Source organism: Equus caballus, chromosome 10, assembly GCF_041296265.1.
Source record: "Equus caballus isolate H_3958 breed thoroughbred chromosome 10, TB-T2T, whole genome shotgun sequence".
NCBI classification, from domain to species: domain Eukaryota; kingdom Metazoa; phylum Chordata; class Mammalia; order Perissodactyla; family Equidae; genus Equus; species Equus caballus.
The window spans coordinates 74,481,713-74,506,754 of record NC_091693.1 but is presented as its reverse complement, the minus strand read 5'-3'; the positions used below and the strand labels follow the sequence as shown (position 1 = coordinate 74,506,754).

The 25,042-nt window shown below is 37.0% G+C and overlaps 1 protein-coding gene across 17 annotated transcripts in view; it reads left to right on the top strand.

Moving 5' to 3' along the window:
- The window catches only part of FAM184A (family with sequence similarity 184 member A), a 135,140-nt gene that overhangs the window by 88,122 nt on the left and 21,976 nt on the right, over positions 1-25,042 (top strand). For 10 of the 17 annotated variants that reach the window (XR_011422632.1, XR_011422636.1, XR_011422635.1 and 7 more), the window contains exons 10-12: positions 13,408-13,449; positions 21,574-21,786; positions 24,087-24,240. Coding sequence is in view for 9 of the 17 variants with exons in the window: in XM_070225473.1 (XP_070081574.1) it covers positions 13,408-13,449; positions 21,574-21,786; positions 24,087-24,240 (409 nt within the window). In the remaining 8 variants the exon portion in view is untranslated. The remainder of the gene's footprint in view (positions 1-13,407; positions 13,450-21,573; positions 21,787-24,086; positions 24,241-25,042) is intronic. The other 7 variants (XR_011422634.1, XR_011422638.1, XR_011422633.1 and 4 more) reach the window with 1 other exon arrangement.

Sequence of the window (25,042 nt, the reverse complement as noted above, 5' to 3'; positions counted from 1 at the left end):
TGATGCTCTTCAGTGTGAAGTCGAATCATGTTACTCTCCTGCTTCAAACCCTCCTGTGGCTTCCTATAACCTTTAGAGTACAATCCACACTCTTACTATGGTCTGCAGTAGCCTCATGATTTGCCCTCGGGCTGCATTGCCGACATAATCTTCTGCCACTCTCTGCCTTTCTTTTTCACAGTCATACTGGACTATTGGAGTTCCTGGAACACACATCCCAAGCTTAATCCATCTCAGGGCCTGTGCATCTGCCAGTCCCTCTCCATGGAACCCACTTTCCTCAGATCTGCATGGCTTGTTTCTTCACTTTGTTCAATTCTCTGCTCAAATCTTAACTTTTCAAGAAGATCTTCCTGGACCACTTTCTCTAAAATAGCACCTTCCATCACTCTCTGTCCCCTTATTCTGCTTTGTGTTTCTTTAAAACCTTATTACCGCATGGTATCGCATTGATTCTTTTCCCTATTAGAATGTGGTTCCTTGAGAGCTGGATATTTATCTGTGGTGTTGACTGTTGTATCTCTAGCAGCTTAAACGATGCCTTGCATATAGTAAGCACTCAATAGTTGTTGAATAGAGTGAACAAAAACTGAGCACAACAGCCAAAGAGGAAGTTGTCAAATATATGAAGTACAAATAAGTCCACCCACTTAGGACCTAAATTAAGTTTGTTTCACTGAGAATACAAGAGAAACCATAAAGGAACAAATCGTGTAATTTGGTGGACTGCTTTGGTAAAGGAGAAGGAAATGTTAAAGTTGCCTCAGGATTTAAAGCCAGGATAATGAAAAGAAGATCATCATCTGAGACAGGGAAGTAACAATGAGCTACTTAATTGAGGGGGGTGGGATGGTAAGTTTGGTTTTAATGCGTTGATTTTGCAATCACAAGATATTTTAGAAATTTTCACACTCAGTAGGAAAGAGCAATGTCATGAGTAAGAAATAGAACATTAAAAGAAATCCTGTTGATCAAGAGCAGCTGAAAAGCCAGTTTCTTAAGGCTGTAGTGGATGCTTTCTGATTTCTAGACCAGTCTGTCTCCTGTGGTAGCTGCTAGCTACGTATGACTATTGAGCACTTGAAATGAGGTTCATCCAAATTGAGATGTCAGAGTCAACTATACACGGGTTTCAAAAACTTAGTACAAAAAAGAATATGGAATGTCTCACTAGTATTTTTTATATAATTATATGTTGAGATGATAATGTTTTGGATATATTGTATTAAATATATGACTAAAAATAATTTTGCTTTTTCATTTATTTTATTTTTTTATTGAGTTTATGATAGTTTATAATCTTGTGAAATTTCATTTGTACATTATTATTTGTCAGTCATGTTGTAGGTGCACCACTTCACCCTTTGTGTCCACCCCCCACCCCACCTTTCCCCTGGTAGCCACTATCTGTTCTCTTTGTCCACATGTTTAAATTCCTCATATGAGTGGAGTCATACAGAGATTGTCCTTCTCTCTCTGGCTTATTTCACTTAGCATAATTCCCTCAGGGTCCCTCCATGTTGTGAATGGGACAATTTTATTCATTTATATGGCTGAGTAATATTCCATTGCATATATATACCATATCTTCATTATCCAGTCATCAGTTGATGGGCACTTAGGTTGCTTCCATGTCTTGGCTATTGTAAATAATGCTGCAATGAACATAGGGGTGCATGGGACTTTTGGAATTGCTGACTTCAAGTTCTTTGGATAGATACCCAGTAGTGGGATGGCTGGGTCATATGGTATTTCTATTTTTAATTTTTTGAGAAATCTCCATACTGTTTTCCATAGTGGCTGCACCAGTTTGCACTCCCACCAGCAGTGTGTGAGGGATCCTTTTTCTCCACAACCTCTCCAACACTAGTTACTTTTTGTTTTGGTTGTTTTTGCCATTCTAATGGGTGTAAGGTGATATCTTAGTGTGGTTTTGATTTGCATTTCCCTGATGATCAGTCATGATGAACATCTTTTCATGTGCCTATCAGCCATCCGTATGTCTTCTTTGGAGAAATGTCTGTTCACGTCTCCTGCACATTTTTTGATCAGGTTGTTTGATTTTTTGTTGTTGAGTTGTGTGAGTTCTTTATATATTATGGAGATTAACCCTTTGTCAGATATATGACTTGCAGTTATTTTTTCCTAATTAGTGGGTTGTTTTTTTGTTTCAATCCTGTTTTCCCTTGCCTTGAAGAAGCTCTTTAGTTTGATGAGGTCCCATTTGTTTATTCTTTCTGTTGTTTCCTTTGTCTGAGAAGAAATGGTGTCCAGAAAGATCCTTTTAATACTGATGTCAAAGAGTGTACTGCCTACATTTTCCTCTAGAAGCTTTATGGTTTCAGGTTGTGCCTTGAGGTCTTTGATCCATTTTGAGTTTATTTTGGTGAATGGTGAAAAAGAATGGTCAATTTTCATTCTTTTACATGTGGCTTTCCAGTTTTCCCAGCACCATTTGTTGAAAAGACTTTCTTTTCTCCATTGTATGCCCTCAGCTCCTTTGTTGAAGATAAGCTGTCCATAGATGTGTGGTTTTATTTCTGGGCTTTCAATTCTGTTCCATTGATCTGTGCATCTGTTTTTGTACCAGTACCATGCTGTTTTGATTACTGTAGCTTTGTAGTATGTTTTGAAGTCAGGGATTGTGATGCCTCCTGTTTTGTTCTTTTTCCTCAGGATTGCTTTAGCAATTTGGGGTCTTTTGTTGCCCCATATGAATTTTAGGATTCTTTGTTCTATTTCTGTAAAGAATGTCATTGGGATTCTGATTGGGATGGCGTTGAATCTGTAGATTGCTTTAGGTAGAATGGACATTTTAACTATGTTTATTCTTCCAATCCAAGTACGTGGAATGTCTTTCCATCTCTTTATGTCCTCATCCATTTCTTTCAGGAAAGCCATGTAGTTTTCATTGTACAGGCCCTTCACTTCCTTAGTTAAATTCACCCGGAGGTATTTTATTCTTTTTGTTGCAATTGTGAATGGTATTGTGTTCTTGAGTTCTTTTTCTGTTAGTTTGTTATTAGAGTATAGAAATGCTACTGATTTATGTAAGTTGATTTTATACCCTGCAACTTTGCTGTAGTTGTTGATTATTTCTAAAAGTTTTCCAATGGATTCTTTGGGGTTTTCTATATGTAAGATCATGTCGTCTGGAAACAGCGAGAGTTTCACTTCTTCCCTCCCTATTTGGATTCCTTTTATTCCTTTCTCTTGCCTGATTGCTCTGGCCAAAACCTCCAGTACTATGTTGAATAAGAGTGGTGATAGAGGGCATCCTTGTCTCATTCCTATTTTCAGGGGGATGGTGCTCAGTTTTTGCCCATTGAGAATGATGTTGGCTGTGGGTTTGTCATACATGGCCTTTATTATGTTGAGGTAATTTCCTTCTATCCCCATTTTGTTCAGAGTTTTTAATCATAAATGGCTGTTGGATCTTGTCAAATGCCTTCTCTGCATCTATTGAGATGATCATGTGGTTTTCATTCCTCAGTTTGTTGATGTGGTGTATCACATTGATTGATTTGAAGATGTTGAACCATCCCTGAGTCCCTGGTGTGAATCCCACTTGATCATGATCTGTGATCCTTTCGATGTATTGCTGAATTCGAGTTTCCAAAATTTTGTTGAGAATTTTTGCATCTATGTTCATCAGCAATATTGGTCTGTAGTTCTCCTTTTTTGTGCTGTCCTTATCAAGCTTTGGTATCAGTGTGATGTTGGCCTCATAGAATGTGTTAGGAAGTGTTCCATCTTCCCTAATTTTTTGGAATAGCTTGAAAAGTATAGGTATTAAATCCTCTTTGAAAGTTTGGTAGAATTCCCCAGGAAAGCTATCTGGTCCTGGGGTTGTATTCTTTGGGATGCTTTTGATTACTGTTTCAATCTCCTTCCTTGTGATTGGTCTGTTCAGATTGTCTGCTTCTTCTTGACTTAGCTTTGAGAGATTGTAAAAGTCTAAGAATTTATCCATTTTCTCTAGGTTTCCATTTTGTTGGCATATAGTTTTTCATAGTATTCTCTTAGAATCTGTTGTATTTCTGCAGTCTGTTGTTATTTCTCCTCTTTCATTTCTGATTTTGTTTATTTGAGCTTTCTCCCTTTTTTTCTTTGTAAGTCTGGCTAGGGGTTTGTCAATTTTATTTATCTTCTCAAAGAACCAGCTCTTTGTTTCATTGATCCTTTCTACTGCCTTTTTTGTTCCAATAGCATTTATTTCTGCTCTGATTTTTATTATTTCTCTCCTTCTGCTGACTTTGGGCTTTGTTTGTTCTTCTTTCTCTAATTCAGTTAGGTGTAATTTGAGGTTGCTTATTTGGGATTTTTCTTGTTTGTTAATGTGTGCTTGTATTGCGATGAATTTCCCTCTTAATATAGCTTTTGCTGTATCCCATATGAGTTGGTATGGCATGTTATCATTTTCATTTCTCTCCAGATGCTTTTTGATTTGTTCTTTAATTTTTTCAATGATCCATTGCTTGTTCAATAGCATATTGTGTAGTCTCCACATGTTTGTCCCTTTCTCAGCTTTTTTCTTGTAATTAATTTCTAGCTATATAGCATTATGATTGGAGAAGATGCTTGTTATTATTTCAATTTTTTTAAATTTATAGATGCTTGCCTTGTTTCCTAACATATGGTCTATCCTTGAGAATGTTCCATGTGCACTTGAGAAGAATGTGTATTCTGTTTTTGGATGGAGTGTTCTATATATGTCTATTAAGTCCAGCTGTTTTAGCTTTTCATTTAATTCCACCATTTCCTTGTTGATTTTCTGTCTGGATGATCTGTCCAATGATGTGAGTGGGGTGTTGAGGTCCCCTACTATTATTGTGTTATTTTTGATATCTTCTTTTAGGTTTGTTAATAGTTGCTTTATGAACTTTGGTGCTCCTGTGTTGGGTGCATAGATATTTATAAGTGTTATATCTTCTTGATGTAGTGTTCCTTTGATCATTATATACTGACCCTCTATGTCTCTCCTTACCTGCCTTATCTTGAAATCTACTTTGTCTGATATAAGTATTGTGACACCTGCTTTCTTTTGTTTGCCATTAGCTTGGATTATCATCTTCCACCCCTTCACTCTGAGCCTGTGTTTTTTGTTGGAGCCGAGGTGTGTTTCCTTGAGGCAACAGATTGTTGGATCTTGTTCTTTAATTCGTTTTGCCACTCTGTGTCTTTTTACTGGAGAGTTCAATCCATTTACATTGAGGGTGATTATTGATGAATGAGGGCTTAATGCTGTCATTCTGTCGCTCGTTTTCCAGTTTTCCTGCATTATCTTTGTTTCTTGTCCTGTGTGTTTTGGCCTACCCATTGACATCTGCAGTTTCTTATTTCCTCACTTATTTTTTGTGTCTCTGTTCTGTTTTTAAGGTTAGTGGCTACCCTGAAGTTTGTATTCAGAATCTTGTGTATAACATAGTCCATTTTCTGGTGGCCTCTTATTTCCTTCAGTCCCTTTCGTCCTTCCCTCCTAAATTATTGTCATCTCTTATTCCAACTTGTGTTGTGAGTTTGTGGTTAAAGTGATAAGATTGTCTTTGTTTTTGGTGTTTTCCTTCCCTTTATCCTAATGCTATAGTGGTATATTTGCCATCCTATTCTGATTCTATCTATTTGTCTCCCTACTCTGTGTTTTGTGACCCCTTTCTCCCTTTTTTTCTTTTTTCAGGTATGAGGGCCTTCTTGAGGATTTCTTGTAGTGGGGGTCTCATGGCTACGAAGTCCCTTAGCTTTTGTTTGTCTGGGAACGATTTAATTTCTCCCTCATATCTCAAGGATATTTTTGCTGGATAGAGTATTCTTGGCTGAAGATTGTTATCTTTTAAAGTTTTGAATATGTCATTCCAATCTCTCCTAGCTTGTAAAGTTTCTGCAGAGAAATCTGCTGAAAGTCTGATAGGGTTTCCTTTGGAGGTGATTTTCTTCTGCTTTGCTGCCCTGAGTGTTCTTTCTTTGTCATTCACTTTTGCCAGTTTTACTACTATATGCCTTGCAGTAGGTCTTTTTATATTGACATATCTAGGAGACCTGAAAGCTTCCTCCACACATTTTCTCTCTCATTCTCTAGAATTGGGAAGTTCTCTGCTGTTATTCCTTTGAGCACACTTTCTGCTCCATTCTCCTTTTCGTCACCCTCAGGGATTGCAATTATTCTTATATTGCATTTCCTCATTGAATTGGCTGTTTCTCGGAGATTTTCTTCATTCCTTTTTATTATTAATTCTCTTTTTTCCTCTGTCTGGAGCCATTCAACCTTTCTGTCTTCAATTATGCTGATTTGCTCCTCTATGGCATCCACACAGGCATTCAGGTATTCCGTATTATGTTTTATTTCTTCCATTATATTTTTCATGTCTAGTATTTCTGATTGATTCTTCTTTATAGTTTCAGTCTCTTTTGTGAAGTAACTCCAGAACTCGTTGACTTGTTTCTCTATATTTTCCTTTACCTCATTGAGTTTATTGACTATAGCTATTCTGAATTCATTGTCATTTAGTTTACTTATTTCTGAGTCCTCAGGGAATAATTCTGGGTGCTTATTTTACCTCTGGTCTGGAGTTTTTATGAATTGTTTGATGGCAGAAAAACGGGTTTTGTGCATAGTGCTATTATTCGGTTGCAGTTAAAGGCTGTTGCCACTAGATGGGGGTCAAGAGCTGCATATTCTGAGCCCTGGCCTTCAGCGGAGATGGCCAGCACAGTGCGTGTCTGGGGAGGGAGGGATACTTTCCCTTGTGCGCAGACCTGGTTTCCTGATCAGCTCTTGCTGTCTGCTCTCCTGGGGTCTTGGCTTGCTGAGGTCACCCAATGCGAATGCTTTCCCACGTTAGAGGGCTTCCGTCCGGGCTGCACGGCCATGGGAGTGCTGGGTGATCCTGCAGATGTGCAGCCCCTCCCCCACTCCTCCCCTCTCGGAGCCTCCCACGGCAGTGATCGCAGTCTTTAGGGGAGGGAGCGAAGATCTCTCTTACCCGATTCCAGCTCCTCCGAGGGGGGCTCCAGCCTCTCTGCCTTCCATTGTTTGGCTGCTGTGGGTCTCCGAGGATTCCTGTGCCTTTAGGATATTTTTTTGTTGCAATATCGTTGCTCCTTTTTTTGTATGTTGGAGGGGAGAGAGTCCCAGGCAAGCTCACTAGGCCGTGACACTGACATCACCTCTCCATCTTGTTTTATTAATATCTGCTTTTTCATTTTTTAATATGGCTACTAAAAATTTTAAAATTACACATGTGGCTCTCAATTATAATTCAGTTAGACAGCACTGATCTAGACAAGTTAGATCACAAAAATTTTGAATAAATTTGGCATTAGAGCTCAGTACTCATTCTACTATCTCCTTCCCATCACTGTTAAATTAAGAAGTTTTATGTCAGTGAGGAAGGGATTCCTCTTTAAAAATTCTCTTTCTGCCTATTGTAAAACGATTATATTTTCATGCCGTTTTAAATGAATAACAATACTACCTTTTAATGGAAGAATAGATGTGAGTGGATTCTGAGGTAAAGCAACTAGAAAGGGGCCTGCAATAACCATCACTTCCAGGCTCAGACTAAGAGCTTTACAGAAGCCCTGAGCAGTGACAGGTCAGCAAAGCTCACCCTGAAGGTTCTGAATCCTCTCCCTAGAAATCAGGAGAGCAGGAAACTGTAGAATAAACACAAGAGATCCAGCATGAACCCTGGAAAAAGTGCTGACTGGGGTAAGGAAAAGGGAAGTTAAAGGAAGAGGAAGCAGAGAAATAACTTGTGAAGAAGAGAGAAAAGCCAGGTAAAACAGAGAGTGGGACTAGCAGGCAGGACTCAATTTTGCTTCCTCAGAAAATGCAGAATAGAATTAAAGTCTACCAGAAACCAGCCAATGTCCATTATTCGTCAATCTTTCTACTTCACTTCCTGGATTCAAAGTTAGTTTGCAATATTTGCCTTGGTAAATACGGAAGTTTGTTTTTAATTTCTCTTCAGTCAAAAAACTTAATGAAGTTATTATTTTATATTCTCTGTTATCGGATTTATGTTGATAATATTGTTCCTCTTGAGATTTTTTTCTCCTAAGATAAACAGTACTAAATTGTTTTCTGAATTAATTTGTAAATCTAAAAGTATTTCATTTTCTTTTCCCTACCAAAACCTCCCTTTTTAGAATTTCTCTGTCCAGTTCTTAAATTGGCACCTTTAGGAGAAGAGAGTGAAGAGGTGGAACTATGATATCTATACCCAGCTGTAAAAGAGATGTTTAAATACTGAGTTTTTATTAATGTTTGCTGAGCATATATCTGTGCTGCAAAATACTATAAGGCCTGTGATGACGTGCAGGACAACACTGTGTGCCTTCAGAGGTCCTGGGGCCCAGACACCCGAAAAACACTTAAGAACATGTAGATAGCATTGTAGTAACAAATCCACTAATCCATTCCTATTTCATAGGACAAGATACTAAAAATAATTGAAGTATTTTAGATCTGAAAGTGTTCAATGGACATATAATTATAAAGTTATTTAAGACTGAATCTCTGAGAAAAGTGTTAAGAATGACCCAACACATTAGCTTGTTTCCACCTTAATTTCATTTATATGCCTGTTATTATGACTTTAGTTTAAATATTGAACAATTTTTCATGACTTTTTCTTCTTTTTTTTTTTTTGAGGAAGATTAGCCCTGAGCTAACTACTGCCAATCCTCCTCTTTTTGCTGAGGAAGGCTGGCCCTGAGCTAACATCCATGCCTATCTTCCTCTACTTTATACGTGGGACGCCTGCCACAGCATGGCTTTTGACAAGTGGTGCTATGTCCGCACCCGGGATCTGAACCAGCAAACCCCGGGCTGCCAAGTAGCAGAACATGTGAACTTAACCACTGCGCTACCGAGCCAGCCCCTCTTCTATTTTTTGCTTTAAGAGAATTATTAAAGCTGTGACTCTTGCTTCTAAATCTTGGGTTGTTAGTTGCTTTTCTCTAGAGATCAGTATACTTGAAATTAATATTAGAAAAAGGACTACAAAATTTGCTTTAAGAAATTACAATATTATATATTAAATACTGAATTCTGGAATATTTTATTAAGCTTCAACATTTTTTGCTTGAATCACAATGTAAGATTAGTTTAGATGTTGTTTCAAGGAAGTTAGAAATTTAATAAATGCCATTTCTTTTGTTAGTAATGAGAATTTTTTCCTATCTGTTGACATTTGATGACGACATTTGACATCTGTCAAAAACTTACTGCTTCTGATATGCCAGGCACTGTGCCAGACCAGTAATGGGTCACAGTGATCTCTGCCTTCCCAATGCTTACAGTCTGGAAAGGGAGGCAGGTAGAAATAACAGTGTGACACATCAGTTCATTACAACCGTGGTACACAAATGTGTGTACCATGGGGACCTAACAGAGTCTGGGGACTTGGCAAAGCCTCCTCCGAGTCTGGGATCCTTTACCTGAGATCCGGAAGAGAAGCAGGAGTCAGGCCAAGAGGAGAAGGAGAACACCATTCTGAGCAGAGGGGAAGTCCATGCAAAGGCCTTCAGGCAGCCCCCAAACACTTTTGTTCTGGAGTGCAGCGAGCTGGGAGGCAGGGTCGGACCGGTGGAGCCTCCTTTGCCTTGATAGAGCAATGAGGAGCTACTGAAAAGTTTGAATCAGAAGTGTGAAATATTCAAATATTGTAATTTCAAAATTCTGGCTGCAGTATAGAAAATATGATAGAGTGGAATATGTGCCGTTCAGCAAATATTGCTTCCCTTTCAGCAGTCTTTCTTTGTTCAGATTAATATTTTCTGGACAAATATTCAGTATCCTCAATAGTTCATTTCTCTGAAAGGATACGGTTCTAAGTCTTAGAATCTGATGGCTTTGAGAGGATTTTTGCATGATATATATATATTTTTTCTAAATAACTTCTTTCTTTTTAGTTATCTAGAATTTTCTCCTTACTGCTTCTGTTATTGTGGGAGAAGTAAGGTAGAGAGTAGCAAAACCTAACTCAATAACAAAAGTACATATTCATTTAGTCTTTAAATAAAGATTTCTTGACCATTTACTCTTTGCCAGGTACCAAATTAGGTACTTTGGATACAAAATATGAATAAGACAGGGTCTTCATCCTCTAAAAGCTTGTAATTGAGTCGATTTCAATATTTGTACATTGGTACATTTACAAATTGCAAACTTGTAGAAGCTTGCAATGAATACACTGAGGTGTAGAATCATGAGATTAGTCCTAAGAGCATAGTTTCTTATGTACAAAGCTCTAAATTTCTAATTAAGGGCAGCAACTTTTTTAATGATTTTCCATTTTCCTCCTCACTTATCTGAAAGTCTAATTATATTCATCCTCCAAGAATAGGAATCCAAAATACGTTCAGTAAGTGTCCGCATTGCAGCATGTGAGTGCTCTCATTCAAAGAGGGTCTCATGAGGCCCCTTTCACTCACCTCAGAAACTAACAAGAAACTTAGGATGCTTTGAAACAAATAAACTATTATATAGGACATCAGTTTTTATCAACATGGGTCTTGCTCATATAGAGTGCTCGCCAAAGAGTATTTCTGCATACAGATTTTTAGTTCCTCCAGTATGCTTTCAAGCAGGCACTTACTTGGGGGATCTCATCCAGTCTTGTGCGTTAAATACCATCCATATGTCAGTGCCTTCCAGAGTTAAATCTCCAGACTTGCTGTCTTCACCCGAACTCACAGTCGTTGGTTGGCTAATAGGCATCTCAAACTTAGCACGTCTGACTCAGAAGTATTGACTCCCAATCCCCATCCGCCATCCCATCATCCTGACTTCTTGGCAGTGCTTATTGCTCAGAGTAAAAACTGAAGTCATCCTTCATTTCCCTCTTTCCTTTATCTCTCATGTAACTGTCAATCCTGTTTATTCCACCTCCAAAGCATACCTCAGCTCCATCCGCTTCCATCTCCCCTAGTAAACACTAGTCCAGGCCACCGTTATGATAGCCGCCTATCTAGCCTCCCCAATTTCACTTTCCTTCACAACGCTCAACGTGATTTTTTATGATGTAAATCAGATCACGCCATTCCCCTTCTTAAAATTCTCTCAGGGCATCTCATTGAATTAAGGCTCTCATTCTGACTCCTTAATTGTCCTTCAAGACCTTAAGCCATCTGGCCCCTGCAGAGATGTCTCCCATCTCATTTCAGCCTCACAGACACCCCCCGCCCACACACACACACACACACTACACACAGTCACTCCCAGCTCACTTTCGCCTCAGGTCCTTTGTGCGAGCTGACTCTTCCCCCAAGATCATCTCATTTCGTGGCTGGCTTCTTCATTGATTCAGAGTTTAAATGTCACTTCTTCCAAAAGATCTATCTGTCCTTCCCATCAGCCCAGTATAACTTCCAGTCATTTCCTATCATGCAACCTTTTCTTTATCATAATACTTATGAACTTTTCATTTTTTTTCTTGTTTGTTTTTCATACGTTTCTTTTACTATCTTATTCAACTTTCAATATCATATTTCCTGGAATTTAGTAGTACTCTAATAAATATTTTTTAAATGAAAAAATGTCTTACTTAATTTGTGTGTTAACCAGTAAGGGTATTGCGACCCAGCAGCACTAGTTGTGCCTTTCTTTTTTTTTTTTGAGGAAGATTAGCCCTGAGCTAACTGCTGCCAATCCTCCTCTTTTTGCTGAGGAAGACTGGCCCTGAGTTAACATCCATGTCATAGCTAGGTCTGTGACGTAGGTCACCCCAAGGCACAGCTTAGGGACCATGCCTACTGGTTTAGATATTTCCATAGCCTGATAGAGGTATGTTGACAGAGTTAGTGACCATATGAAGTTAGATTCCACATGTTCAAGTATACTCCTGTCGTATGAAATCTAAAATCTAGAATTCCTAAGGGAAGACCTAGCAGGCCACTCTGATCTGTCATGTTGGTCTGGTTTATTGGTTAGTTTAGGAATCCTAAATAACATACGTATTTTTGTCTGATGACACCTTAAAGAGTGACAAATAAAATCTGCTTCATAAGTAAATGCCATTTATTTTACTTTCGTTTTTTATTTTATTAATTTTTTTGAGGTAACATTGGTTTATAACTATATAAATTTCAGGTGTACATCATTATGTTTCAACTTCTGTGTGGACTACATTGTGTTCACCACCAAAAGTCTCATTGCCATCGTCACTGTACACATGTGCTCTTTTATCCCTTGTGCCCTCCCCCTTACATTTCAGATCAGCTTCTAGTACTAGGACATGAGTTCTGAGAAATACAAAGAGGGAAAAAAGCTACAACTAAAAATTCCTCAGATTTTCACAAGTTTTGTGAAGTCTGGGGAAGTGAATTGTCTCATTAGTATATAAAGAATATTTTGTGTGTGAGAAAGCATAAGAAAAAAGTAAAAAATAAAATTAATATATAGAAAGTATGAGAAAATTTAAAGTATGAGAAAATTTAAACTGAGAAATTATGGAATAATCAAATAGAAAGTCAATCTTTTTTTCTCAGCTTATTTTTCATCTCTAGTCAACTGTATCCTAAACTATATCCTATATTAGTCTAAGTTATTATTAAGAAACTGTTTACCAAATAAAAACTAGCTTTAGTTTATGACATGCCAAGGAATAATCACATTATGGAAAAAAAAGATAATTATGTTCTGTCTGGAAATTTGTTTAGTGTTCAAAGTGAAAACCATTTTACAGGAACTTTTCTATTCTAACTAATAATATAAAGTTAAAATACTGTTCTGTATTTTTAGAAGGCAAAAAAGTAAGGCAATTGAAAATGAAGTCATATTTTTTCCCCATATTTTGGGGGGAGAGAGGCTGTAGGTTTTTCCAATGGAAATTTCCAGTGGAAGTAGGATTGGAAAGATATGAAGGCACCTCTTCTTCCTTTCCCCCAAGTACCAAAGCAGGTTATGAAGTCTTCATGTTTTCAGTGATTGTCTATTTCTGGCCCCCAAATTAGGTAGTCAGTCAAGTTAGGGTTTCATTTCTCATCTGCTCATTTCTCTTGAGAGAACTCCTTCGTGAGCCTGCACCAGTACCGAGTGTAATGCTGCAGCTTTATATTGTAGGCTTCCAGGAGGAATTTAGAACAGTAATATTCCTTCTAGGTCTTTCAATAACCATTATCTTTCAAACTGAGCTCTGATTTCTCTGTTCTAGCCTTTGGTATTTTGCATAGGTAAGTCTGCCAGGCCTCAAATAGCAGACTCTGTCTTAAGGGACTATCGACAATTTAGACTGTGTGTCTTAAATTTCTTTTTGTCTAATTTCTTTCTCAGAGCCGTTTTCAACTTATTTTTTCTTGAGCATATTATAATTAATGTTCTGTGTTTTACTCCCCCTTTTCTCCCTCTTTCTCTAAGCTGGTTTCTGAACGTTTCCCTTTATTGCTGTGATTTTGTCTTCATAGCGGCACTCTCTGGGTGAAGCTTTGCATAAATCTATCAACAATGTAAGTGAGCGGCACTTACAGTTTGTCCACAAGGGCATGTTGCACTTTTGATTTTGCATAAACATCATCACTGCTTCAAAGCTTTAACTTATGATGTAAAAAATACACTTTGGCACTCAATAAGCTATGTTTTGTATATGGGTAACAAAAGCTTCTAACTTTCAGCCATTCATTTGTGTATGTGCATACATCTACCATGTTGCATTAGTAAGCAGATATGCTATTGTAAACCCAAACAAGCTTTTACCTCTCAAACATAAAATTCATTGTTTTAATGTTTACTTTGAAAGATATAGTGATATTTTTGAAAAACTATTAACTTGTTGACTATCATAAAAGTGGAAATAAAGTAAATGTATTTCTTCTTTTGTTAAATTAGTTTATTTTTTTGAAAAAGTGGATTTTATTTATTTAGATTTATTTAAAAGTATTAGTTGTGAAGGTTCATGAGATTCAGGACATATTTTCATTTTAACGTTATCATTTTTAAAAGATTTAAAGTGAAATGGAGTAAACTACTTTGCTAAAAATTGGCAAAGTTATTGTTTTTCCTTAAGTACACTCACGTATGCAGAAATTAAGCTTCAAAGTATTATTCCATTTGAACATTTTTTCTTTATATATGAAGAGAAAAAAGAGATTTATTTTCACATCAAACACATACCCAGCTTGTTCATTAAAATAAGATAACAGGGAGCTGAACATCTTTAAATATTTTTCTTGATACCCTAGGGCCTAGGTCAGCAACCTTTTTCTGTTAAGAGCCAGATAGCTAATAATTTTGGCTTTGTGGCCATGCAGTTTCTGTGGCAGCTGCTGGACTCTGCCACTGTAGTGTGACAGTAGCCACAGACAATACATGAACGAGTCCATGTGGCTGCGTTCCAGTAAAACAGTTTACAAAAGCAGACTGTACCTTGCCGGTTCCTGTCCCAGAGGAATCAAAGCTTGCATCTAGAGATGTCCTCTGAAATTTTGATACTTCTAGAGTGAAACTATTTCCTCATAACTCCCTAATTCCTTTCTACTATGCAAGAAAAGAAAAATTTTATCTACCTTTCATATTCAACTTTTCTTTCTACATAAAAATAATTAGAAATACACAAACACATTTAATACCATTTTCTTTAATATATTTAAAAATAAGCAGCAAAGATTTATCTCAATGTTGGTGAAATAAGGCTACCTTTGGAAATTCTTTTAACAGTCACTTAGAACATAGTAAGAATTTGGTCATGGTTGCTATATTAATATAGACTTTTTGACATATGTTCTAATTGGGATAGAAATAAGAACCCAAGTAAGATAAGATTCTTGTCAAAATTAATTGAATTGTACTTCCGAATACTTGTGACAACATAGTAACTTTTTTCTAGTACTTCAGAATACTTATGACAACATAGTTGCTTTTTCCTAAATAGTTATAAATGAAAAGGAGTCCATTAAAAACAACCTTATTGAAGTTAAATCTGTTAGTGAGTGGAATGGGAATGTCTTGGTTCATCTCCCACAAAAAAAGTAAAAGTGGTTGGTAACACACTGAAATCCCCATTAATTAATTCTCTTCTGTGATGTCATAGTCACAGAGGATCAGCTCTTCACTCTGTCGTCATCCAAACAAAACATGACCTTGCAAGCGTGTTGCTTAGCTGGGGGAGCATCTACCCACCCGCTCCTCTCATTGTCCTTCCCCAGCCTTCCATGCAAGAAGTTTTCTGCTGTATACTACACGAGTTCGTCTAAAAAACGTGATTATTGATACCTCTGTCCTTTGTAAAAACTTCCTAATTCTTTTCAACTAACAATGAGAGGATTATTGGGAATATATTCCAGAAATATCTTAAGGATATTAAGTAGGCATTATTGTAGTTCTTAATCAATAAATTCAGTTTATAGGTCTTAGAAAATACCAAAAAGTTATAAACAATTTAGAATGGTCATAATTTCACAAGCTTAAATTTACGTTTCTTAGCTAAACTCTTTAAAAATAGCAAATTAGTGGCTAAAAAAAAAGAAAAAAGCCATAGGAAGAATTAAAATATTCAAGCACCTTCAAACATTTTACATGAGCCTTTACATAAGTTGTTGACATAGTGATAAATTATCTTTAGTCTCTTCTACTAAGCCTATGTTAGCAATTTTTAATATTGCTTTATATATTTGAAAGTATTGAACTGAATATTAATATCATATGGTTGAGACTTTCTGATAATTTGTGTTGACATTTCTTGTCAAACTGATAGTATTCTGGCTCAAAACAATTTTGCACCTACAATTTATCAAAAAACAAAATTATATTTGCATATCTCTTTTTTCTTACTAAGTTTTCTGTTTTTACAGAAATGAATGAGCCCTCTCACAAAATCCCTATGCTAAAAAGCAAATCATTTTATAAAAATAATAATTTATATACAGCCTTCTTCCAAAAACACACTGTATCGTTTTTGCCTTCAGAAATACTCAGAGAAGCACAGTGATAAGGAGTTCACCAATATCTTGATAAATAGATAAAAGCTACAGTAGAGAAGGCCGTAGGTAATACTACTTGAGGAGAATAATGTTTCATTTTGTTTTCCTCTTTGATCTCATAAAATGAACTGAGAGCAGAGGACAAGTAAAAGTCCAGGGCTTCAAAGACTTTTCTAGACATTGCCTATGAGATTATCATTAAAGATTTTGGCTGCTGCTCTTGTTCTGTGAACTCCAGCGATTTCTTATGGTGTGTGCTGCTTCTCGACTGCGGCTGTGTGTTGAGCTCACCTATGAAACTTTGCACAAAGAGAAGTGTGCAGCCTTCCAGGAGACTCACACGTGTGCATGTTCAGACCTGTGGTTTTTTGTTTTGGCCGGGAGTTTTGCAATATTTGTAATAGCAAAACTAGTTGAGACAATCTCAATTCCCATCAGGAAGGATTAAAGTAATTGTAGTGTACTTCTATCTTGGAATTGTGTGTGTTCGGAGGGATTTGGCTCTATGCAGCAGACCACCCAGTTAACAGTGACTTAAGCTGTCAGGACATTGAATTAAGTCCTCAGGTATTTTCTGCTTTGCTACGCTCAGTGTGTTAACTTTTTGACCCTAGGTTTGTCATGTCATAGTTGCAACATGGTTGCCAAGCTCCAGCTATCATGTTCTTGAACAACTATGCTAATACAAGAGGCTCTCCTAAAGAATTTTTTGCTCTTATCAGGACATAAAATCTTTCCCCCAAATGTTCTCACATACTTCCTTTTAGCTTATTAACACAGGGTGACATGTCCTTAGAATGAGATTACTGTGTCTTTCTTATCCTAGTCATAATTCATCCTGTGGTGCTAGGAGAGGGGCCTACCTTCTCTAAGATAGGGATTTCCATTCAGTCCCTGAACAAACTCAAGAGTTCAGCTAACTGGGAAGAAAGGAAAGAGAGAGATCGGCTGTTGGGGAGCAAGGAACAGTGCCTGTGTTAGGAAGTCTGTGTAGTCATTGAGAAGAATGGGGCGTACCTAAATATCATGGATATGTGCACCCTATAAATACCACTATGAAGGGAAAAACAAACCTATAAAAAACAAACTGAATCAGCCTCCCTAATGGAAAAATCGTTAGCCGTCATTAAGTAAATCCATAGGTGTACTCATCTTAGAGGAAGCTACATAGAGTTGTGTGTGAGTGAAAAGCGACTCCATCAGAGAGCAACACCTGCAGGTCAGGACACCCTCTTGGTTTCATGTGTGAAGTGGTGCTTATTCCTCTAAGATACGTGGAACGCCTGTGCCACTCAACAGCCCCGTGGGTCCCTCCTGTTTCAGCTCCTTTGGACAGTAAGCACTGATCTCTTGAGGCGTGTCCAGGGGCTCCAAGTAACTTGTGTGTGCGAGACATAGGCCATATTTTATTATATCATGGCAGATGTATTCTCTGTGTTTGGTGAAAATCTTTCAGCCAGTTACACGTGATGTAGTAAAAAAAAGCATAAGACAACAAAACAGGCAATTGTATCAAGAGACAGAGAAGTCGTGAGAGTCTGAGGAAATACTAGTGTTATCCAGGTTACCCGTAGGGATTGGGATTTGGCAAGGAAAGGGAATGCAGATTTTCCGTTTTATTTTATAAACTCCTATATTTTTAAAAAAACTTTTCACAATGAACACTTACTAGTTTGATAATTTGGAATAAAAATATGTTAGGTGGCCTAGGCCCAATTCCAGACCTATTAAATCACAATATCAAGGATCAGGGCCTGGGCAAGTATATTTATTAAAATCTGCAGAGATGATTCTGATACACAGCCAGGTTTGAGAACCACAGATTACTGTCTCAAGAAATGCTTTGTTTTGAGGACAAATTGTTTTTATACTTTTTGTATATTTTCATTTCTGTAACAAGATGCATATTTTCTGGGGAGAAAAAACACCAACAGTGTATCAAAAACCAAAGGTAGTAGGTAGGATGTCCATAATTAACGACATGTCCCATATGGATATGCTGTTATATCCACTCCCTTAGATTTGATGTTTCAGTTTCTCTTCTGATTCTTCTTTCAGGCACCACTGAACCTTGTGAAACACCTCTGTAGGAAATAGGGAAAGTTTTCCTTTCTTCAGAAAAATGTATCCGTATGTTTTTCATTTTTATCCTTTTGGAATTTTTACAACTCTTTATTTTCAAAAGGACAATAGTATTTTAAGTAGTAGAGATCAGAAGGTGGCAATTACTGTGAGTGCAGTTTGGCCTTTAAAGTTGTTTTCAAAGTATCTGGTACCTATTGATCAGTAGAATATATTATATAATTCATATCTAAACTGCACTGGTAAGAACTTTTTAAATGAGGGTTAAAATTTTTTTCTGAAATAATTCTCCTTGGTTTATTTAAAATCAACAAAATAAAAACATTAAAATTTGAAATTTATAAATATATAGAAACTAATACCATATACATCATAATTTGAATATAATTTGAAGCAACTACTGTTTCTCATTTGTTTATTCAACAAATGCCTTTCTATAATTCTGTAATAAAAGTACTGATCAAGGTTGCCCAAACTATTTAATGCAAAGTCTATCTTTGTTCTCTTTTATTTTGAATTAATGAAGTTTTATATTAATATGTATTTCCATAAAGTATACTAAACTCAGCTGCTTAAATTATAGCTATAAAACATTAGTTCATTTTACATTGCTTTGCTCGTTATTTCTGTCTTTAAAGTGCCATGTAATTTTCATGCTGAATAACGGCTGACAATTTAATGTAATTCTACTAATTAATTTATAAAAAGAAAAAATGAGTTTTTATGCTGCATTGCATGAAAAAGGCTTTCTGCATATAATCCATGTTACTGTCTTGAGCATGAATCCAAAGATTTTAGATAGCCTTAATATTATTTTGCTGTGCTTTCAAAGAATAGAAAATATCTAAGCTAAGTATATTTGAACACTAAATTGCATGATAATGTCTTGCATATACTTTATATTTCCTTGAGTACAGATACAAAGATTAATCATATATCCTATAATGAAAAATATTACTTTGGAGTTCTTTCAAGGTAAAGTATATTATGATGTAAAATATTTAAGCGTATTTTATTTAAGCTGGAGAGGTTTGAAAGTGTGCTTAGATTTTAAGTGTATAACTATCATATTACTGTTGTACTTTATGCATTTTAAATGTTGTGTTTCTTCATAAGTTTCATCCTTAAACAGTACAAATGTGAGTCAAATTGTAGTCAAATGAACATATGGGAGCTCTTTTGATACAGTGGACTTTGTAGACGTTGCGGGAATAAGATACGCTACCATGAACTGATTGGCTTCTTACAAACCCAAGTGTACACTTAATTGGAGGACAAGATCCAGGGCCACTGCTAGCCCATATGTGTGCAAATCAGAAGAACATGCCCGTTTTCTTTGGCCGGACACAGGCGCGCACCAGGGCAGATGGCTTGGTGAGCAGATCATTTGCTGAGTGGATTTTAGTCCTAACTTCGCCAGGGACCAAGCAATAGCTTTGACAATACCAATCATTATTCTACATGTAACATAGTCTCTTCCTAATGTTTCTATATATGTTCTAACAAATTGTCACTAGAGACAGGATAGTCAGTCACGTGAGCCTCTGCTGGGTCTGGGACTAGGGCTGAACTTGGGAAGAGAATGGGTAGGTGCCTTCTCTACTTCAAGAACCAGCTAGCTGGCAAGAAAATGACTCTAGCAATTAAACATCAATATTCATAAAGACACATTTTTGTTTCCTGTTACCCTTTTTTCTTTAAAGGCTGTCCTTAGTATTCATTTCATTCTGATTTTCTTTGCCTAAATACTGAGAAGTCACATGCTATAATTTGTCCTAGGATCCTACTCCACAGGTATGGCGTCAGCCGTTGCTGTGACATTCTGCTGTGATTTTCACACGTGCAGCGTTTATTTCAGTCCGTAAATCATGGGTGCTGCTGCCATTTGGAGGGATAGGGAGTTGCCTTGCCTGGAGTCAGAATGTTGTGGTTCCACCTTGGCTTCAAACATATAAAATAACCTTTGAAACCTTAGGTTTGTGTAGAAATTAACAAGTAGAACTCCTGTAAATTTCAATATATAAAGACCCTGTTTGGGAAATAGATTAAAGCAGATTGAACACTGTGTCAGTTGTATCACTTCTCACCAGTGCTTGGCTGTCTCCATGAAGGCATGTGCTAACCTTTACAACTAATCCTGATTTATTACTTTCTCCAGAACCCTTCCACAAGCTAGTCATCCACCCTGAGCTCACCATAGTCGCACTGTTTCCTGATGCCTGCCTCTGACCTTTCCTGTCTTCTGGTTCCTCCTCTCTTATTTTTCTTTCTTATTTTCCATTTCTGCTGATTCGCCACCCTTTCTCCTTCTTTCCCAGGTACCTTCCTCTGTGAGACTTTTGAGGCAGCCTATATCTGCCTTCCATCCATCAAAAGAAAGTCTTTACCCCTTTACAAAGACTTACTTTAAAGTTTTCTCTTTCCAATGGCTTTCTTGGCCACAGACGCCATTTTACTTGCATGTAAACACATACAATATCTTAATTTGCTTAATGGAACGCATTTGACAACTTTCTTTTCACCTGGTTGCTTTTAGAAGATGGTTGAATTATCCAGTTTCAAGTTATAGTCTCCTGTATATGAGAAGACAAGTGGATCAAATTGAATGGTTTCATCAAATGTATATATGAACATATATATATACACACATATATATATACATACATATACACATGTTTTATGTTTTCATTCTTAGGAAAGGACTTAATTTTAAGATACCCAGAAGTAATGCAGACATATTAAGGATGAAGTTGTCTGTTTTCAGAAGGATTGACAAATTAATTGTCCACAATGAAAGTGGAAGAAATGCTCCTGTCATTATTGTAAAGATGTAACTAGAGGATTGTGGGAGGTTTGTGATTTTTAAAAAGCTTGAAGATTTGCAAGTCCTTTGAATTAAATCAAAATTTAAAAATAAAAATATTTTTTAACTCAAGGATGCTAAATTATAAACTGATAAATCTTTTAAAGAATAATTTTTAATCCTCAGATAATCTTTGCTAACATTTATTGAGTGCTTACTGTATGCCAGGGGTGTTATGAGCGAACTACATATAGTAACACACACAATTCTCACACAGCCGGGTGAGGAGTTGATTCTAGCTGGTGGCAGAGCTGGCATTTTAACTCAGAGCCCACAGTCGTCACTCCTCAACTTTACTGCCACACAGATAAGGAGTTTAACTTGTCATACTGTCTCCTTAGAGTTACTATAACCTAATGAATACATTAGTTGTCTTCTGTTTTTATTTCATACTCTGAATTTTTATTGCAATGCAACATAGGTGTTCATTGTATTTCTAAATGTGGCCTGCAGTGTTCTTCAGAGAGTCTGCAAACTTAATGCCACCAAAACAGTCCTTTTCTTTGGGTAATCATTGAAAATAGAATTAAAAATGGTAATATCTAAAGATTAGATATCTCTGATATATTGCAAAACATTTTAAGCGGGTACTTTGTTACGGCAGTTGTTTTACTGTAGTTAATATCTTCAGAGTGCTTTTTTCCTTAGGCTGGCAATTTGTGAACTATGCCTTGTCTTTATTCCTCATTGTGTACCGTTCTGTGGCGTAGATTTCCTTGCTGAAACAGAACCTGGAGATGCAGCTTTCCCAGTCCCAGACTTCTTTGCAGCAACTGCAGGCCCAGTTTACACAAGAGCGACAGCGACTCACTCAGGAGCTTGAAGACTTAGAGGAACACCACCAGCAGAGACATAAATCCGTAAAAGAAGCACATGCCCTTGCCTTTCAAACTATGGAGGAAGAAAAGGAAAAGGAACAAAGAGTAAGTTTAGTGTGACGTGTTCAAATGGAATCCAACAGCCTAATCCTTCAAATTCTTAAGAATTTATTTTTTGGCTCCAAAAAAATATGTATTGCTTTATTTCAGTGTGTTTTCTAGGATATGACTTCTTGTAGGGGTCATGGTGATTAAACATATACACTAGTTACGCACTATAGCAGACAAATTAGACTGGGGCCAACATTTTGTTTCTATTTTCCATCATGATGCCAAGTTATGATGAAACTAATACCCCGTCTGGTTTGTCCTGTAGTTAACAGTGGTTAAATGAATTTATTTATTGTTCATGGTCCTACTGAGCAGTAACCACTGTCATCACTTAGTACTATCTTGAACTTATAATAGTCTTCATCAAGTGTTTGTCTTTCAGGCTAGACCTGCAACAGACACGTGTCCAAGGAATATATGTATTTTCTAATCCCACTTTTTTTCCTCACATTTTCTTCTTATGTACAGAATTCACAACAAAGTAAAATTGGAGACGTAAAATAGTATAATTCCCTACACATAGCCCCAAAAACTATATGAAAAGTAGTGATAGAAACAAATCCCTTGGAAGAGACTTAAATGAAATAGATACATTATTGGATTAATCATATTATATGCCAGAATCTCCCCATATCCCTTACTTAGTGCTGTGTTAAAACATTAGTTTGACATAGTCTTAGTGTGATTAATTTGGGTTTATTTCATTTCTTAACACGGTATTTTTTTAATTTCTTCTAAGGACCTTATTATGATAATTAAGGTAAAGATTTAATAAAGAAATACAGTTTTACTAACAATAATTTTCACCATATGTAGTCTTTACAGATATAGGTTGGTTTTTTGTGTTTTTTGTTTTTTTAGGATTAGCCCTGAGTTAACATCTGCTGCCAATCTTCCTTCCCCCCCCCTCAGCCCCCAGTACGTAGTTGTATATTCCAGTTGTAGGTCCTCCTAGTTCTGCTGTGTGGGACGCCACCACAGCATGGCTTGATGAGCGGTGCTAGGTCCGCGCCAGGATCCGAACCAGCGAACCCTGGGCCTCCGAAGTGGAGCACATGAACTTAACCACTCAGCCACGGGGCCGCCCCCGATATATAGGTTGTTTTTAATCCTTTATTTGGGTGCGGACACTATTTTAAGAAGTGGTATGTTACGAAGAAATTCTTAAAACCGAAAAGTCATTTTCCTTTAAAAGCGATTAACTTGCCTATACAATAAGTTGTAGTCTATTGATCTTGTCCAGGTTAAAATCTAGGCCTGATTGCATTGCCAAATAATCTATTCATTGGATACCATTTTTGAATTGGAATAACACATGACCTCTCGTATCAGTACTTTAATTTTACACTTTCAGTCTTTTCAGAACTTCAATCATTTTTCAAAAGAAATCAGAACCTGCAATTTTATTATCCATCATTAGGTAACCAAGCCACCTAAGTAATGTTGTCTCAACTAAAAGTCCTTTATTTTACCTATATTCAAAGCAACCTGTGCTTTATTTTTCAGAAATAAAACAGTGGACATAAGTAGCCAAATACTGATTTTTTAAAACAGCGTTTTGGAGTAATGATTAAAGAAAAGGAGCCCTAGTTAATCTTTCTCAGAACCCTTCGTGTTATGGATTACAGTAGGGAAAGCCCTGCAAGCACAGCTCAGTCTCTGAAGGTGAAGTCGCCGGGGCTTGCTCTTCTCCTGCGGCCGCGGATCTTCTCTTCCTCTTAGCCTCCTGCGGCTTCTCTCTGGCCAGGCTTTCCAAACTGATCCCATGGAAGGCCTGTTTACTCCTCCAGCTGCGCTCTCCCAGGACTTTTGCTTTCATTCACAAATGCAGGGGCAAAGAGAGACTATAGAAGGTAGCTACCAAGTACTTGACAAGGTCGGAGCTGTAAAAGCCCTCAGCTCTCCCCTCGTTCTTATTAATGCCTCCTGCTTTCTGTCCTAAGTCTGAGTCTGTGCACACAGAGGAATTATTCATTAACTTAGCTCGTTCCCACCCCTTAGCAACTTTAGAAAATGACTTTATTTGGAAGCTGCCTTAGGTAAAGGGTCCGTATCCCAATTCACACACAATATATTGAGTCAAACTGGTTCCATGATGATTCGTTTATTCTACTGAAGTGACTCTCCTGAGTTATTTCCTAATAGTGATTATTTTATATCTAATTTTCTTGAAAATGAATTTAAAACATCTTGTTTTCCTTAAATAATAACTGAGTTTTAGTAATTTCTGTTTTGTTTGAATTTTCCTTCTTGTACTCTAGCATAATAATATGAATACGTTTCTCCTGTTCTAGGCTCTTGAAAATCATTTACAACAAAAACATTCTGCAGAGCTTCAGTCACTAAAGGATGCCCACAGAGAGTCCATGGAGGGCTTCCGGATAGAAATGGAGCAGGAACTTCAGACTCTTCGGTTTGAATTAGAAGACGAAGGAAAGGCTATGCTTGGTATTTTGAAAGGATTATAATCTTGTCATATTTATTTCTGCATTCTTCTTCTTTAAAATTCAACATGAAATCACAAAGTTTTAATTTTCGAAACATCAAAATGAATGTCGAAGTGGTTTGCATATTTTATTTGAACTTACCAGATGAAGAGCCGAGTGTGGTGGAGCAGAATGGGTTGAACACAAAGAGTGAAGTGAGGTCCTTCCAGCTCTCCCCATGCTCTGCTCTGTAAGCAACACCCACTGGTGCTCCCATCTGTCTTCAAGGGACTGGATGGACTCGGGACATCCAGGCTTCCCACTGTCCAGTGACTGAAAGGAAAGATAGGCAGGAAGCCACATGCCCTTAGACTAGGTAGTCAGATTGTGTTTTTTCACTTCAGGATTTTCTTTTAATGAGAAAAGTCATGTTTAGGTCTGACTTTTTGTTTAGGTATTTTTCAGATTCTTTTTTTAATGAGATTCTTATCTTTGAGATATTGACATCACTACCCCATTTTATGAGGAGATCAGTTGAGTTTTGAAGAAAAACTGGATATATATTTAAAGGGTTTCTTTGGGTTTTGGGGTTTTTTTTAGTGTCATTCAGTAACTTTTAATTCCTACCACCTTGTTTCCCTTCTATTTGATTTTTTTCCCAAATTCTCCTGATTTTTTTTAATTGCAGTAACATTGGATTATAGCATTATGTATCTTTCAGATGTACATTGTAATATATTTTGAATTCTGTGTCAATTACATCATGTTCACCGCCCAAAAACTAATTATAGTCCATCCCCTCACATGTGAGCTTAGTCTCCTAA